The 14,807-nt window shown below is 61.4% G+C and overlaps 1 protein-coding gene across 1 annotated transcript; it reads right to left on the bottom strand.

Annotated features, from left to right (window-relative positions):
- Positions 1 to 934: 934 nt before the first annotated feature.
- DPEP1 (dipeptidase 1) lies at positions 935 to 14,376 on the bottom strand. The gene is made up of 11 exons (XM_060000763.1): positions 14,259 to 14,376; positions 7,021 to 7,185; positions 3,216 to 3,348; positions 2,869 to 3,001; positions 2,568 to 2,718; positions 2,354 to 2,423; positions 1,858 to 2,034; positions 1,684 to 1,768; positions 1,535 to 1,610; positions 1,298 to 1,433; positions 935 to 1,220 (listed from the first exon to the last, which is right to left on the bottom strand). The coding sequence occupies exons 2-11, from the start codon at positions 7,122 to 7,124 to the stop codon at positions 1,053 to 1,055; spliced, it is 1,233 nt and encodes a 410-aa protein (XP_059856746.1). The 5' UTR covers positions 7,125 to 7,185; positions 14,259 to 14,376; the 3' UTR covers positions 935 to 1,052.
- Between the last annotated feature and the right edge of the window lie 431 nt (positions 14,377 to 14,807).

Genomic DNA, 14,807 nt, shown 5'->3' with positions numbered 1-14,807 from the left:
ACCCGCCTCCCTGGAGCCCCTTACCAGGCCCCCCAGGAAAGGCCTGCAGGCCTGTGTCTCCCAGGGTGAATGAGGGGTGAGCAGAAGGGTCCCCAGAACCAGATGCTGGGGATGACACGTGAGGTGTGGCCTCGGGTGTGATTCTAACATGGTTAAGATTATTTCAGACGAATATTACAGCGTTTCTTATGGGAAAATCCCTCCCAGTTAGCAAACTCAGGCGTGCCCGCCTGCGGCCCACCAGGGGGCCCTCCAGCCCTGATAAATCAGCCAGCCATGGCAGGCTGGCGTGCTGGGCAGGGTTCAGCCAACTCAGGACAGAAACCCTTTCTTCTCCTTTAACGTTAAACTGATCCTAAGTGATCAGCAAATACCCACAGTGTCCCTGCTGGTGGCTTTAGGTATCCCTGGAGAGAGTGCCTGCTGGGAGCGAGAGGCAGGGCCACACCGGTGGCAGGGGGAACGCTACTGAGCCCCCCTTGGGCGGAGCCCTGCCCTGCAGGGTCCTTGTTCATGGTGTGTGAGGACACCCTGCAGGGCTGGGTTCCTCCCTGCTCCGGACCTTGCTTTCCTGTTTGCCAAGGGAGGCTGGCCCAAGGGGTGGGCCGTGGGCACAAGCGTGTGTGTGTGTGGGTGTGTATATGTGAGAGCATGGGTGTGCACCAGTATGAGGATATGGGGTGCAGGTGTGCACACGTGTGCATGCCTGTGTGTGTGCACGCACCTGTGTACAGATGTGCGTGGGGAGGTGGCAGCCGGAGCCTGGACTGTGTGTTATTTTAAAGACCCTCCAGCAACGTCCACGCAAAGCCTCTCAGACCCTGACCCCTCTGGCCCTGACCTTCAGGACTCAGGCACTCCTGTGTCTGGTGTCCAGCCAGGAGCCCCCTCCAGGGCCAGGGTGCTGATGACACAAGACTCAAAGGATCGGCGACTTTATTGAGGGTCCCGCCGTGCCTGTGTTTTGTGCCGCCCCGGGGAGCGCAGGTGCCTGCCCAGGACAGGCCAGTCTGAGCGCACGGGGAGTCGCTGCCGTTCTAGCACCCAGGGTGTCAGAGGCGACACGGGCAGAGGACGAGGAGTGCAAGGGAGGCCAGCAGGGCCCCCGGCTGGAGGTGGAGGCTGGGGGCCCCTGAGTAGCCATAGCTGGTCCTGCAGGAGGCCTCCAGCTGGCCCAAGGGGATGGGCTCCTCGCCGGGAGCCTGTGTGTGACTGCGCGCCTGGGGAAAGATGCAGGTCAGCTGCCTGCCTGAGGGCAGGAGGTGGTCGGTGGCGCGGGGATCGCGGGGCCGCTCACCTGCTCCACCGCCTCGAAGACCCTCAGCAGGTTGTCTGCCAGGACGCCCTTGACCTCTGCCTCGGTCCACTGTCTCCTCAGCAGCTCGGCGGCCAGGTCTGGATACTTGGACACGTCCTCAAGCCCCGAGGGAAGCCTGAGATGCGGGTGGAGAAAGCCAGGCTCGGCATCCCGGGGGGCAGGGCCTGGGCGCCCCCACCCCGCCCCTCACAGCACGTGGAGGGGGTGTCGCCTCACCTGGACACACCATCGTAGTCCCCACCCAAGCCCACGGCTCCGGCCCCCGCCACCTTCTTGATGTGGTCCAGGTGATCTGCGGAGAGGCGGCACGTGAGGGCCCTGAGAGAGGCCCTGGCCCGGAGCCCCGGCCGCTCAGCCCCGCCCACCTGCCACTTGGGACAAGTTGGCCTCCGCTCTGCAGGAAACGTAGTCACTGTAGAAGTTCACCATCACCAGGCTGCCCGTCTCCTTCTGCTCGGGAAAGAGGGCGGCACTGTGGGCAGGGCGGCCAGGCCGCGGGGGCCAGCCCAGGAGCGGACGGCCCCGGCCCAGCCTCTCACCACCAGCTGGAGCACGTCGTCGGGCACGTTGCGCCGGTGCTGGCACACACTGTAGGCCGAGGAGTGGCTGAAGACCACGGGGGCCTTGGACAGCTGCAGCACAGCCTTCATGGTGGCCATGGACGCGTGGGCCAAGTCGATGATGATGCCCAGTCGGTTCATCTCCTTCACGACACTCTGAGGGGGGACGGGGCTCAGGGGACCCGCACAGCCTGGAGGGTCTCAGCCAGCACCCTGGGACCAGGCAGGCTGTGCCGTGCACGCTTGGGTTCACACGACCTTCTGGGGTTTCTGGCGGCCGCCTGGGAAGTCCAGGTGTGGGGAAGGGCACTGGCCAGGTGTCAACAAGCCCTTCAGGGGCTGAAAGACTGAAGGCCACTCTAATGACCAGTGGGTTCCAGTGGAAGGCCCGTCCTGCTGGCCCATCTCACAGTTGAGGAAACAGGTGACATGCCGGGTCCTCTGAGGGTGACCGAGGCCCCGCCCCCCCACTCACCTGCCCAAAGAGTGACAGGCCTTGGCTGCGGGCCTCGTCCTCTCCCGTGTCCACCAGCCAGTTATCGGCCCTGGGAGAGCAGAGGGCAGGCGCCCGAGGGGCAGAGTGGTTGCCCGGGCCCACCCACCTCAGGACCCTCAGGAGGAGAGACCGGTGCCGGGGCGGTCCCTGCTCTGAGACCCTCCCGCCCGGCCAGCCCCCCGGGGCTGCTCACCAGGGCGTGTTGCAGCTGTGGGTGAGAGTCAGGTACCGCATGCCCAGGTGGTAGAGCGCCCGCAGGACGCCCAGGCTGCTGTCGATGGAGTGGCCGCCCTCCACGCCAACCAGACTGGCCACCTTTCCCTCCCGGAAGGCCCGCCGGATGCCTGCAAGGAGAGCCCGGCCAGGGGCAGTGGGCACCGGGCGACACGTGTGCCTGGGTGTCGGGTGTGGGGACTGGCTTCCACGTGAAACAAACCGCAGAGCAGTGCAGCAGCCCCTGCTCAGGACCGGGGCTGGTGGGCGCCGGCACCCACCTGTGCTGTCGGTGACACACAGGAAGGTCTCGGGGTACAACTGGCACATGCGGTGGATGACGTCGATCTGCTCCAGCGTCCTCTTCACGGCATCCTTGTTCTGGGTGTCGCAGGGCGTGTACGCAGACCAGAACTGGGGGGGTCACGGGGGGAGGCGCTGGGAGCTCAGGAGCTGGGCCCCAGGCACACGAGCTCTGGCTTCCCTCTAGCCACGGAAGCCCTCCCCGCAGCCTGAGTGGCTATCGGAGCCCCCTCTAAGGGCCCGGGGCCGTACGCCGCCACCAGGGAGGGGCAGCAAGAGAGGAGGCGATAGGCTCCAGCGCCTCAGGCTCCGGGGCCGACCATACCTGGGCACCCACAAAGCCAGCCCTCAGCTTGGGGATGTTGGTGTGCGTGTGGGCCAGGCTGGTCAGGTTGGCCCTCGGGTCCTGAAGCTGATTGTTGAACAGTTTCAGCAGTTGCCAGGGCAGGTCATTGTGCCTGGAGGGGCCAGGCGGAGGGGTCAGGGGCAGGTCAGGAGGCCCCTTGGACCCGGGCCCCCCGAGCTGCCTCCCGGGCAGGCTGTGCCTTCTCCAGCTCCTCTTCTCATGGGCTGAAGACTAGGGAGGTCGCAGGGTGACTGCTGTCATCTGAGCACACCTGAGCACAGGTGAGCTTCTCAGCTGGCTGCACCCCCAGGCCAGGCCACTGAACTGAGCCCTAAGTGGACAGGTCTTCCCTCCCGGAGCCTTTCACTGGGGGGAGAGGGAGGGCAGATGCCGGCTTGGCTTCAAAATCGTGGAGGGAGGGGGAGCTTGGAGTTGAGACAAGCTCCAGGAACAAGGCTGTTGGCGTGGGGCTGCTGAGCGCAGGCCTGGGGGGATTCACAGATGGAAGATGGAATCCCGGGCTGCCCTGGCGGCGCAGTGCTTGAGAGCCCGCCTGCCGATGCGGGGGACGCGGGTTCGTGCCCCGGTCCGGGAAGGTCCCACATGCCCCGGAGCAGCTGGGCCCGTGAGCCATGGCCGCTGAGCCTGCGCGTCCGGAGCCTGTGCTCCGCAACGGGAGAGGCCACAACACTGAGAGGCCCGCGTACCGCAAAAAAAAAAAAAAAAAAGATGAAATGCTTCTGCTGCAGGGAGAGGGTGGGGAAGTGTGGGGCGTGGCCTACCCTGGGGGGCAGCCATGGGAGCAGGGCACCAGTGCGGGATTTGGGGGCCCCAGAGGCCCTCTGCTGCCTCTGTCCCTGGGGACAGTCCTGCACCATTTCCAAGAAGATCCCTCTGTGCTTCCAAAGGACAGGCCCTCTGAAGTTCTCCCAGGAGCTGGTAGGCGGTGAGTGCGTTGGAGGAGGAGGTGAGGTGCGGGGAGAGGAGAGGAGGGGACTAGACAGGCAGGACGAGGGGCAGGGGACAGGGAGGGCTCTCAACAGCTGCTGGGGGTCTTCCGGGGCAGGACCCGTGGGGCACATTCCTCCCTGCATCCAGGAGCAGCCCCAAGGGGAGAGACTGCTGGGCGCCATGAGCTCCAGGTGCCGGCAGGGGCCTCGGCCCCTGGGAGCTGATTAGAATTTCAGAGTCTCAGGCCCAGCCCTGGCCCACCAGTCGGCATCTGGCTTTTACCAGCCAACGGGCACACACGCCCGGGACGGGCAGGGAGCCGACCAGCGGATCCCTAGCCTGGTGACAAGGGGGCTGTGAGGACAGCCCCGAGGGGGCTTTGCTCCCACTGCGGGCCCTCCCATCCACCCCTCCTCCGCAGCCCAGCAGCCATGCCCACTCTCCCCAGGACCCTCGCCCATACCTAGTTCCCACCCCCAGCCCTGGCTCCCTCCCCAGTGTCTGTTTCCTCATCTGTAACACACACACACACACACACACACACACACACACACACACACACACGGGGCTGCCTTGTGAGGCTCACTGACAATGTTAACGCCGTGACGGCCTAGGTCGTCCGGCCCCCTGGGGTGGGCTCTTCCACAGCAAGGTGGCCATGGCCCCCGGTGTGAGGTTTGACTGCTGGGCATGGGCTGGTGGTCAGGACGCCTTTGCTGACTGAGGGGTGGATGAGCTCCAGGGAGGCGAGGTCACTGCCTCACTGCAGAGTTGGGGGGGGGGGGCTGGCCCTGGTCACTGTCCCCAAGGCAGCGCTGAGCAGGACTTCACTCCTTTGCCCGTCTAGGAAATCCGGCCCCACGCTCCAGCTGCCTCCGCTTTGCTCTTCCCTCCTCGCCTCAGCCTGTCCTCCCTTTGTAGGTATCCGCGCTAAGGTCAACACCACATCTTGGAGTCTGTTCTGGAGGCTGACGGATCTGCCCTCCTTATCTGTGTGGCCTGGGTAGCATCCTCAGCTGTGACAGAGGACCCTGCCACCCTACCCAAAGAGGAGAGGGGAGGATTCCGAGTGCTGGGAAGTGCTAGAAACGACAGCCAAACACACACTGAGGCCAGCTACGGCTTACAGATGTGATGGCTGGAGCTGGTGCAGCCATATTAAATCATGAGGTAACTGTGGGAATGGTGGCCACACCATTATGGAATGCCATGCCAGGACTCCGTCCGGACTGCTCTGTTGTTGAAGCTACTTATTTGGGTCTCTCTTACCCACAGGAGTAGCTAATACTAACTGGTTTTGATTCTGTCAGCCTAGTCTTGGCCTTCTAAGACTTTGGATAATCCCAGCTCCCCAAATCCCAGCTTCCTGAGTACTCCTGGCTGTCTGGGCTCTTTGAGCCATCTTACCCCTCACATGGACATCTGGACAGCTCCCAGCACCTAAACTCGGAGCCCCTCTCCGTGTGCCCAGCCACCCTGAGTCCCCCGGAAGGAAGGAACATCCATTTTGTTGGCATATTCTACCTGCCCTTGCTGACCTGGGATGCCCGGTCCCTGAGCCCAGACCTGCCAGACAGCAGGGCCTCCCGGATGCGAGCAAAGGACAGCGGCCTCTGCAGCAAACTTCCTATGCCTGTGAGGAGACCCAGCCATGTGAGGACCCTCAGAGGCAGGCAGGGGGATGGGAGGTCCAGGAAGGAGGGGGAGGGGAGGGACCAGGGGAGGACTGAGGGAGGGAGGGAAGGGTGCACTCTGACCCCTGATGGCCGCTTCCTTATCTAGGGCTGCCCCTCATTTCTCTGCCAGTCTTATGTGATGAGACACCTGTTTTCTCTGCTTTTCTTGCAGAGCTTTTGTCCCATAAAGCCTGGGCAAGTGGGTACCCCAACTTTCCCAGCACCTGGTGGGAAAGAGCAGGTGGGGCGGGAGTGTGTGTGTACAGGTGGCGTCCTTCCCAGGGCTGGGAGAGCCCCGAGGAGTTGGGGGCGGGAGCGGCAAGGGCAGTGCCAGGCCTGCCTGCAGCGTCGAGGGGCCCTGGGGGCCGCTGGAAGGACTCCGGCTACTGCTCTGAGCTCTGTGGGAGTTGGAGCTGGAAGGGCAGGGGCTGGTACTTGTGTCTCCAAGACTTCCTCTGGCTGCAGTGCGGAGACCTGACCTCAGGCCAGGGGCAGGAGGGGGCAGTCAGAGGCACAGGGGCGGGGGTGGAGGGTAAGTGAAGGGGGCAGGCGCGGCCAGGTTGGCTGTGACATCAGGGAGAGAGTGACAAGGTGTCACCAGGGTCTTGGCTGGAAGAGGGGCAGGGGGAGTGGGCACCCAGGAGCTTGGCCAGGGGCACTGAAGCGTGAGATGCCTCGGTGAGGTCAGGCCGGGCGCACAGGCCTGATGGGGTCACCCCAGGTGGATGGAGCGAGGGGTGGGCTTGACGAGAGGGTCCCCCAAGGGCCACAGCAGACACCACCCTCACCTGCACTTCCTGTGACACAGGACCCTGGGCCAGGCCCCAACGGCCCCCAGCCCCACTCTGAGCTGGGATCCAGCCCCCAGGGGTCCAGGCTGTGGGCTGTCCCGGGAGATGCTGAGGCCTTGGGGGCCTCACTATTCACCTCCTTCCTGCCGCGTTCCCCACAGGCCCTCATGTACTGAAGTCTCTGGGGCCCTGAGAGAGCCCACAAAAAAACTGAGTCCAGCAAAGGGCAAAGGCCATAGTGCAGTTGGAGAAACTGAGTCCCATTGGAGAAAGGGCAGCTCCTGTCTCAGGTCAAGGGCACATGAGCCTCGACCCTAGCGCCCCCCGCCCGGACCCCCGGGGCCGTCACACGGGGGGGCTGCTTACCCGTCAATGACAGGCGTGCCCTGCATGATCCTCTCCGCTGTGTTCCGGAACTGGTCCGCAGTGCAGACGGCCACCAGGGGCCAGAACCACCAGCTGGCCCACATGGCGCGGTCCCCAGGGATGCGCTCCCCTGCTGCTCCTGTGCGTGTGTCCTGACCCGCCGTCCTGGGTGCCACAAGACAGAGGGCTTTGGTCCAGGTGATTGCTGCCAGGACCTCCCCTGTTTATCAGTAATCAGCACATTCCCCGCGAGGGTGGATCCATGGAGTTCCTAGCCCCTGAGGCTGGGCGTGGCTGTCTGGGCCAGGCCAAGTGTGGTAAAACCCCAGGGGCGGGACTGGTGCCCAGAAGTGGGGCAGAGGATGGGCGAGCGCAGGGAAAGGGGCCGCCAGTGTTTGTTGTGTCCTGCCCCCAGGACCCGGTGTCTGAGGTCTACAAACGAGATTCAGTTTTGTGTACTTGAATGTATCCCTTTGTTTGCCTGTAGTGTTTTGTTACTTTTCTTGCAAGGTGGAGCACAGCCCAGCAGGGGCACTCCTGCCACACTCCACTGCAGTGCTGGGGGCGTCTGCACACTGACCCGCGCTCCGGCTGCAGGCTTCTGACCGAGCCTGTTGGATGCTGGGGCTTGGGGTCGGAAGCTTAGAGCGTTTGCATTTCCTTAGAGCTGGGGGCGCACACTCAGGTCTCCCGGAGGAGGCAGGGGCTGGAGGGTGGGGGGCACGGTTCTGAGAACCCGATGCCCAGGCAGCGCCGGGCCCAGTGAATCGTGAATCCCGGCCCCAGGGCTGGGCCAGCATCCAGGGTTCTGCTGGGCACCTGGGTGACCCCAGCCCACTCTGGATCCTCAGGGCAGCTGAGCTGTGGAGACCCTACCCCCTCTCTGGGCTCCCTGGCACCTCTGTCCCTGGATGGCTTTGGACCCTCACGCAGAACTGCCCTGTGGAGCCCAGGTCCCAGGCCGGTGTCCTCCCCGAGCCCCGACCTGGCCCCAAGGACAGGACGGGCCCAGCTCCAGGCCCTTCCTCCCGCCTGGGAAGGGGTCACGTCCGAACCCTGGCTCTGCCGTCATTAGCTCTGCATCCCGGGGCCTGGGCCTCCAGCCCCATTTCCCTCCTGTTGAAACGGCAGCTCTCAGGGGAGACTGCGCAGAGCGGGGAGCTGTCTACCTTCCCTCCCTCCACCCACCATCACCCCGGGGGGAGGGGCTCCAGGGCGTCCTCCACCCAGATGCTCGGGGACGAGGCCACCGGCCCCAGACCCCATCGAGGACTTGCCCCCGCTCCCCACAGGGGCATTCTCAGTGCCAGGCCCTGGGATTCCACCCTCTTCACCACTCTGTGCACAAAAGACCCCCTTGAAGAGTGAGGAATCCAGGACTCTGCCCACGCTGCCTGGGAACCGTGGCCCAGCAGGTGCTGGGCCAGGACACGGGCTTTAAAGCCGAGTGTGTCCCTCCGCCCCCCCGAGCCAGGACCCCGTCTGCCCTTCGCACTGTCCCCATGGCCCCAGCACCTCGGCGGTCCTCCGTGCTCTGTGTCCAGCCCCCTCCACCTCCCCGGCCTGTCTCTGCGACCCGACGCTGCTGCTTTGTGGTGGGCGATGCCCGTCTGCAGCTGGGGGGCTTCTCCCCGGAACCCTCCTCTCTGACATGGCTGTGAGCACACGTCCCCCCTTGTTCACACCGGCCTGCTCCATTTGACTCTCCGTATTTTCAACCTTTTCCCCTTATCGTTTTTGTTTCAGAGTTGGCTTTTTTTAAGAGCATGTAATTGTATATTTTTTAATTTTCTTTTTTTTTTCATGTGGACCGTTTTTAAGGTCTTTATGGAATTTGTTACAATGTTGCTTCTGTTTTCCGTTTTGCTTTTTCGGCTGCGAGGCTCGTGGGCTCTTAGCTCCCGGACTGGGGATGGGACCAGCACCCCCTGCGCTGGAAGGCGAAGTCTTAACCCCTTGACCGCCAGGGAAGTTGCAAGAGCATATAACTGTATTTTATTTCTTCACCTCATCTGAGCGCCTCTGTCTGTAAATGTGACCGTTTAAGCCAGTACGACGGTGACAGCACTGCATCCCCCCTTAGCCTCGCTACTTCCCAAGCGACGGCCGGCCGTGCTCCTCCCGTTTCTTGCTTCTGCCGTGCTCTTCGCGTTACTTTGATTCCTTTCCTACCATGGTTAGGAAGTTCCTCTGCGTGTCACTACTTTGCTAGTGTCTTCCCTCCTACTTTGGAACAGTCGTATTTAAGTCTGTGTGTCTCTTTCAACATATAAACTCCTTAACACTGGAGTACAGCCCACGGGGCGTGACACTCATTTACACGTAACCACACATTTTCTTAGGTTTGCTGTGTCTCGTATACTTTGTCTCCTCCTCTCCTGAGCTATGCGTTCTGACTTCTTTCTCATTTGTCTGCGGCGCTTCCTCGGCCATTTCCCTGGGTGTAGTGGCATCCTGTGTGATCCACGTGTCTGCTTCCGTGGCTGAGGGGTCCCCGCGGCAGACTGACTGCTCCTTTGTGAGCACGCGGGCCCTCCAGGTCTGCCAGGGTAAAGTTCTCCTTTACCCCTTCCACCCTCCCCAGGGGGCTCCATGGGTTTGTCTCTTTAAATCTCCCAGACACTTAATTTTGACCTTCTTTTCATTTTAAATTCAGAATTCATTTAATTGCTTAAAGGATTTTAAATTCTCTGCTCATTCCTCTGTAATACTTCATTCACTTAACAGCCCACTGGAAAGGAAGGAAGTGGAGGGGCCCACGGCCCAGTTGCACTGCGGGAGGGGGACTTTCAGTGTTATTTTCTCGTTGTCGCCGTGTCACCGAGGGACGGGCCCCCCACCATCCACTCTGCACGTCACCTACGGACTCTCTCCTCCCTGTGGTGAGACTTGGCCCCAGCCTCCCACCTCTGCAGCTCCGGTGCCCGGGGCCGGGCGAGGGCAGGGAGAGCGAGGCACCGTCTTGGGGGCAAATTTCAAAGCGGGGACACTAGGAACCTCAGTCATGGAGGTAACTAGTATTTTAACGCAATATTTTTAAAAATCAAAAATTCCTGCCCCCCCAAAAAATCCATGATGAACGAAATGTGAAACTTTTAGATAGAGTCAAGGCACATCTGACCTTTCCTCTGGTCCCAGCTCCCCCCGCGGTTCCGCACAGCTGGTCTCACCGGGCCATTCACATTAGGTTTCGTGACATCAGCTGCAGGACTCTCTTGCAAGTTGGTGACAGAGGCCGGCGTTTCTAGGAGCTAAGCTGAGGGCGTGACCACACTTCCCAGGGTGACCCGAGCATGAGAAGACTCAAGGCTGGGTGCACCCTTGTTCAAACAGGAGAGGATGTCCAGGACGACGGCCCTGGAACATGACACCCAGAGGGCCCAAGTCCACGTCCAGGAGGGCTCGGGCCGTGCAGCGTCTGTCCCACACCCTCTCCGGTGACTCACAGCCTGCGCTGGCCGGGGCGCGCAGGGTCGGGCTGCTGTGTAATGCTCACGCTCCTCAGCCGCAGCGTCTGTCTGGAACACAAGTCACCATGGTACCTCCTGCTGGGATCGCCACCCTATGGACTCGCGGGTCAGGCCCCCGAAATCACCCTTGAACCTGTGTGCTCTGGAGTCTGGGGTCTCTGGTTGCCTTTTTCTCCTTCCACTGGGTGCTGTTACCATGTCCTCACAATCTTCCAAGCTCTGGGCCTCCTACCTCACCGCCCCTGGCTTCGGATCTGTGGTTCCCACTTGATTTCTGCCCTGAGCCCTCTGCCTTTCAGTTTATGTCCTTTTTGGTAGAGCTGGTCCCCAAACCACCGCTAGCAGTGGGTGTGCGGGAAGTGGATTTCCAAGTCCTGGCGCGTTTGCACGTGCCATTATTATGCCCTCATAACTGAGCAGCAGTTTTACCGGCCATGCAGTTCAGGGTCATAAACCGTTTCCTCTCAGAAAGTGAACGTTCTGGGGCCGTCCGCACCGCACTGCTGTCGGGAACCCAGTTCTTTGTAGGCGGCATGTTGCTTTCTTGCACAATCTCCTTGAATCCCCTCTTTCTCCGTGGGCTCTGCACTTTCTCAGTGTCGTGCCTCCTTGGAGACTCTGTTTCATCCGACCGCCCTGCACCCACGTTCACCAGCTCTGCCTCTGGTCCCGGGACACGCCCTGGAATCCCTTCTCTCCTGCATCCTCTTTGCCCACTCTCCTGGGCACGGCGCTCAGTCAGATGCTGGACATCCCGCGTTGATCCTTTTTGTCTCTTGTGTTTTTCTCTCCTGTTTTAGGTTTCCTCGTGCTTTTATTCTATGCGTTTCTGTTCTGTGAATTTATGAATAGAATAGAGATTCTGTTCTTTGAATTTATTCTATGAATTTCCTCAGTTCTGAATTCGAGCACTTTTATCCAAAGTTTTCTTTCAGGAATCATATACTTAATCTCCCAAGAGTGCTTTCTTGTGTTTCTGTTGGTGGTGGGTTTTTTTTTTCCTTTGCACCTTGTTCTTGTTACGGAAGCCATATTGTCTGATATCAGTGAGAAGTTTTGTTTCCTCTGGACCTTTTTTTTTTTCCATTGTTTATCCGGACCTTTTGTTGCATGTGCAGGCTGGAGGTCTTTGTCACTTCAAACGTAATAATTAAGGATGTAGCAGTAGCGAGGCTGCGGTGCTGTGGATACACGGGCAGCCTCCCAGGTTCAAGAGGGGGGCCGCCATTACAGTGGGGGCCCTTAATGTCAGCATCTAACATGACCATGTCAATAGCAGCCCTGATTCTCAAAACAAATGGTCTTTTAGGGAAGGACCCACTGGTGCCTTTTCCCCCAGAGTCAGCCTGGCCGTGGGCCAACCAGGGTTGTGCGTTTGGGTACTTGGGCGCTGGGGGTCAGCTGGTCCACGATTCAGCCGTCCACAAGCCCGATTTCAGCCACGTATCTCACTCCCACCCCCTCCCGTGACGTCTGAACCGAGTTCCTCTCCGATTTCTGCTGGGTGGCTGCCCCCTGTCCACCTGCCGCCCCCTCTGTACATGTTCCCGAAGGGGCCACCTCCGTCCCGCTTCTTATCCCCAGAGACAGGCTGAACCTGACTGCTGAGGGTCCTGCCTTTCTCTGACACGGCAGGTTCTGCTTGAGTCAAGTCCTCCCACCTTGACAGACATGGCGAGGAAATGTCCACCCCAGGCCGACCTTCTGACCTAGAGGATGCAGTGGGTGTCGCTATGGAGGATTCTCACAGGGCTTCTGCTTCTAATTCCTGTTTCTTCCTCTTGTGCTGGTAGCTGGCACCCAGGGACGTGAGCCTCAGGGACAGAGCCGCGGCCCGACAGCCTGGCCCAGGTCCTTTGATTTCAGAGACTGGCTCTCAGGAGGTGGGAACAGGCTTTGTTAAGAGCACGAGCTTGGAAACCAGGCCACCCTGGGTTCAAACTCCCGTGTGGCCAACTGCGTTTTCCGGAGCCGGCAGCCCCCACGTCTCCATCCATGCGCCCTCCTAATTGTCCGCCGAGAGGGGGGACACTTGGCTTGACGCGCAGAGAGAAGGCGGCAGGCGTGACTTCCATGCTGCCGCCTGGCTCCTGTGCTGGACCCTCCGTCGGGAAGGCAGCCACCAGCCCAGCTCCCTGCCGGCTGGCTGACCGCCGGCCCCCCTGCCAGCTCCTGGCTGAGGCCGGATCCGCGGGCCAGAGACCAGCTGGCCCCGCCGGGCCCGGAAACGTGAGCGATGGGAGCCCGCCGAGGACGTATTGTGCGGCGGCGGGGAGCTGACCTGCTGGCCCTTCTTCCACTGCCGGTGACCAGTGTCCTGGTCTGGAAAATGGGGTGAGTAAGCCGAACCGCCTCGGCCTCCTGGAGGTGGCTGCACCCCACTGTCGCCTTAGTAACGAAAAGCCCCACATGGGTGGCGGCCGAGGACACGTGCTCTCCCCGGCGGGTCCCTGGGAGGACGCCCGAGGCTTGCAGCCAGCTCAGCTCTCAGCGGGGCCACTTAATAGTTTGCTTTAAAGCATTATCACTTTTTACTTAAATAAGGAGAATAATATTATTAACTGGAAACATCAACGTCACTTGCCGTAAACAGAAGGAACACCGGAAAATAAACACACAAAAACTAAACAGTGCTGTTCAGTTTCGCCCAGAGCCACAGAGAGGCGGCAGATTCCGCGTCCAGGGAGCAGTCAGGGCCCAGCTGCATCCTCACACACCCGAGGCCCCTGCACGGCAGGCCAGGCGCTCACCCGAGCTCCCAGGACCAAGATTGGGTCCACCGAAACTGCCCCCACCCACCTGGGCCGGGCTGTCAACCAGCCAGGAGGGACCAGAGCCCAGGCCCCGGCACAGCCCAGAGCAGCACGGAGGGCCTGAGTCCACAGCCCACGTCCCTCAGGAATACACACGCTATGTGCGTGAGCAAACACACAGAGAGACGTGCAAACACAGCCAACCACACACTCACCCAGGCTACAGAGCACCCCCACATCCAATGCACACACGTGTACACACACAACCACCTGCGTGCAGACGCCTGTGCCCCCAGAGACACCAACACAGAGAACGCGCAGACACACCTCCCCGTGACCCCCAAACCTGCACACGGACGCACCTGAACGTCGCACACGAGAATGCTCAGACATGTACACACATGAAGACTTGTACATGTGATCAGCACATATGAGACACGCATACTTAGCATGTAAATATAAGTGCACACACTCAGACATAAGTACACAGATGTGATCACACACTCACACACACACACACTCTTACCAGGCCTGTCCTGTCACATACGCAGCACACAACACACATGCTTAGCCTTGCAGACGCCCTTGTATCTGTGTCATTGTGCCCACCCGGCCCCCACGTCCACCTCGGGGCCGGCAGCCATGCCCTCAGCCCGTGACCACCCACAGAGCCTGGCACACGACCCGGCTACATCTGGGTTGGGCTGTCCCCAGGCCCCTCAACCTTCCACGCCCAGCCATGAAGCCACCACCGGGACCTCTGCCCCCAGATCCTCACTGCCCAGTTTCCTCACGGACGACACCCCGTGCACCCAGCCCCCGGAAGTGGCCTTCAGACTCGTGGCTTCTCCACCAGCTTCTCCACAGCTCCCTGACCCAGGCGGCCCGCGGTGGCAGGAGGAGACGGCCATCCTGCAGCCCAGACAGCACTGCGCTGGGCTCCCCGCGAGGCCTGGGGCTTTGTTTCTGTTTTTCTCAAGTTCCATCTACCCCTGAGTTCCGCAGGCGGCCTCACCTCCCTCACACAGAACAGCAGCTCCCCCGGGGGCCTTCTCGACACACCTCAGAGCACGGGACAGAGGGCCGAATGCCGCACACGTGTCAGCTGGTCCGCGTTTCCGCAGACACGTGAGCCAGGCGTGCCCGGCACACACGGCCCACCGGGTCTCAGTGCCCTCTGACCCTCGGGCTGGGCCTCGGGCCTCGGGCCGGGCGGTCGGGGGTGGGGGCCGCCTCCGGCAGGCTGCTGGCATCGGTGGGAGGGCTGAGTTAGGAGCTGTGGGGAGGAGGCTCACGGGGGACACCTGGGCCCCGGGTCCCTCCCGCCTGGCGCACAGCATCCCAGGCAGCGGGCAGCCTGTCACCTGAGGGCCCGGGGTTCCACCCCTGCCCACCGCCCTCACTGCTGGGGGGAACACCGCTGTGTCTCAGGGCTGGAAGGCATCCTCGGCCGCAGCGGGGCCCAGAGGCTGGGGGCCCTGGTTTCTATATATGTAACATCCCCAGCTACAGGAGCGTCAGAAGCAGTCAGGGATCGGAATGTCCTCTGGCAGAGACACGGGAC

The sequence above is a fragment of the Delphinus delphis genome, chromosome 20 (genome assembly GCF_949987515.2).
Source record: "Delphinus delphis chromosome 20, mDelDel1.2, whole genome shotgun sequence".
In the NCBI taxonomy this organism is placed as follows: domain Eukaryota; kingdom Metazoa; phylum Chordata; class Mammalia; order Artiodactyla; family Delphinidae; genus Delphinus; species Delphinus delphis.
The sequence above is the reverse complement of the archived record's forward strand: the minus strand, read 5'-3'. Positions and strand labels throughout refer to the sequence as shown.

Excerpts from the sequence above, each read along its gene's own strand:
- DPEP1 (XM_060000763.1), bottom strand. The coding sequence starts at position 7,124 with ATGTGGGCCAGCTGGTGGTTCTGGCCCCTGGTGGCCGTCTGCACTGCG. Across the intron at positions 3,349-7,020 it reads GGCACGCCTGTCATTGACGG|GCACAATGACCTGCCCTGGC; the intron begins GTAAGCAGCCCC and ends TGGCCCCTCCAG. Across the intron at positions 2,424-2,567 it reads CACAGCTGCAACACGCCCTG|GGCCGATAACTGGCTGGTGG; the intron begins GTGAGCAGCCCC and ends CTGCTCTCCCAG.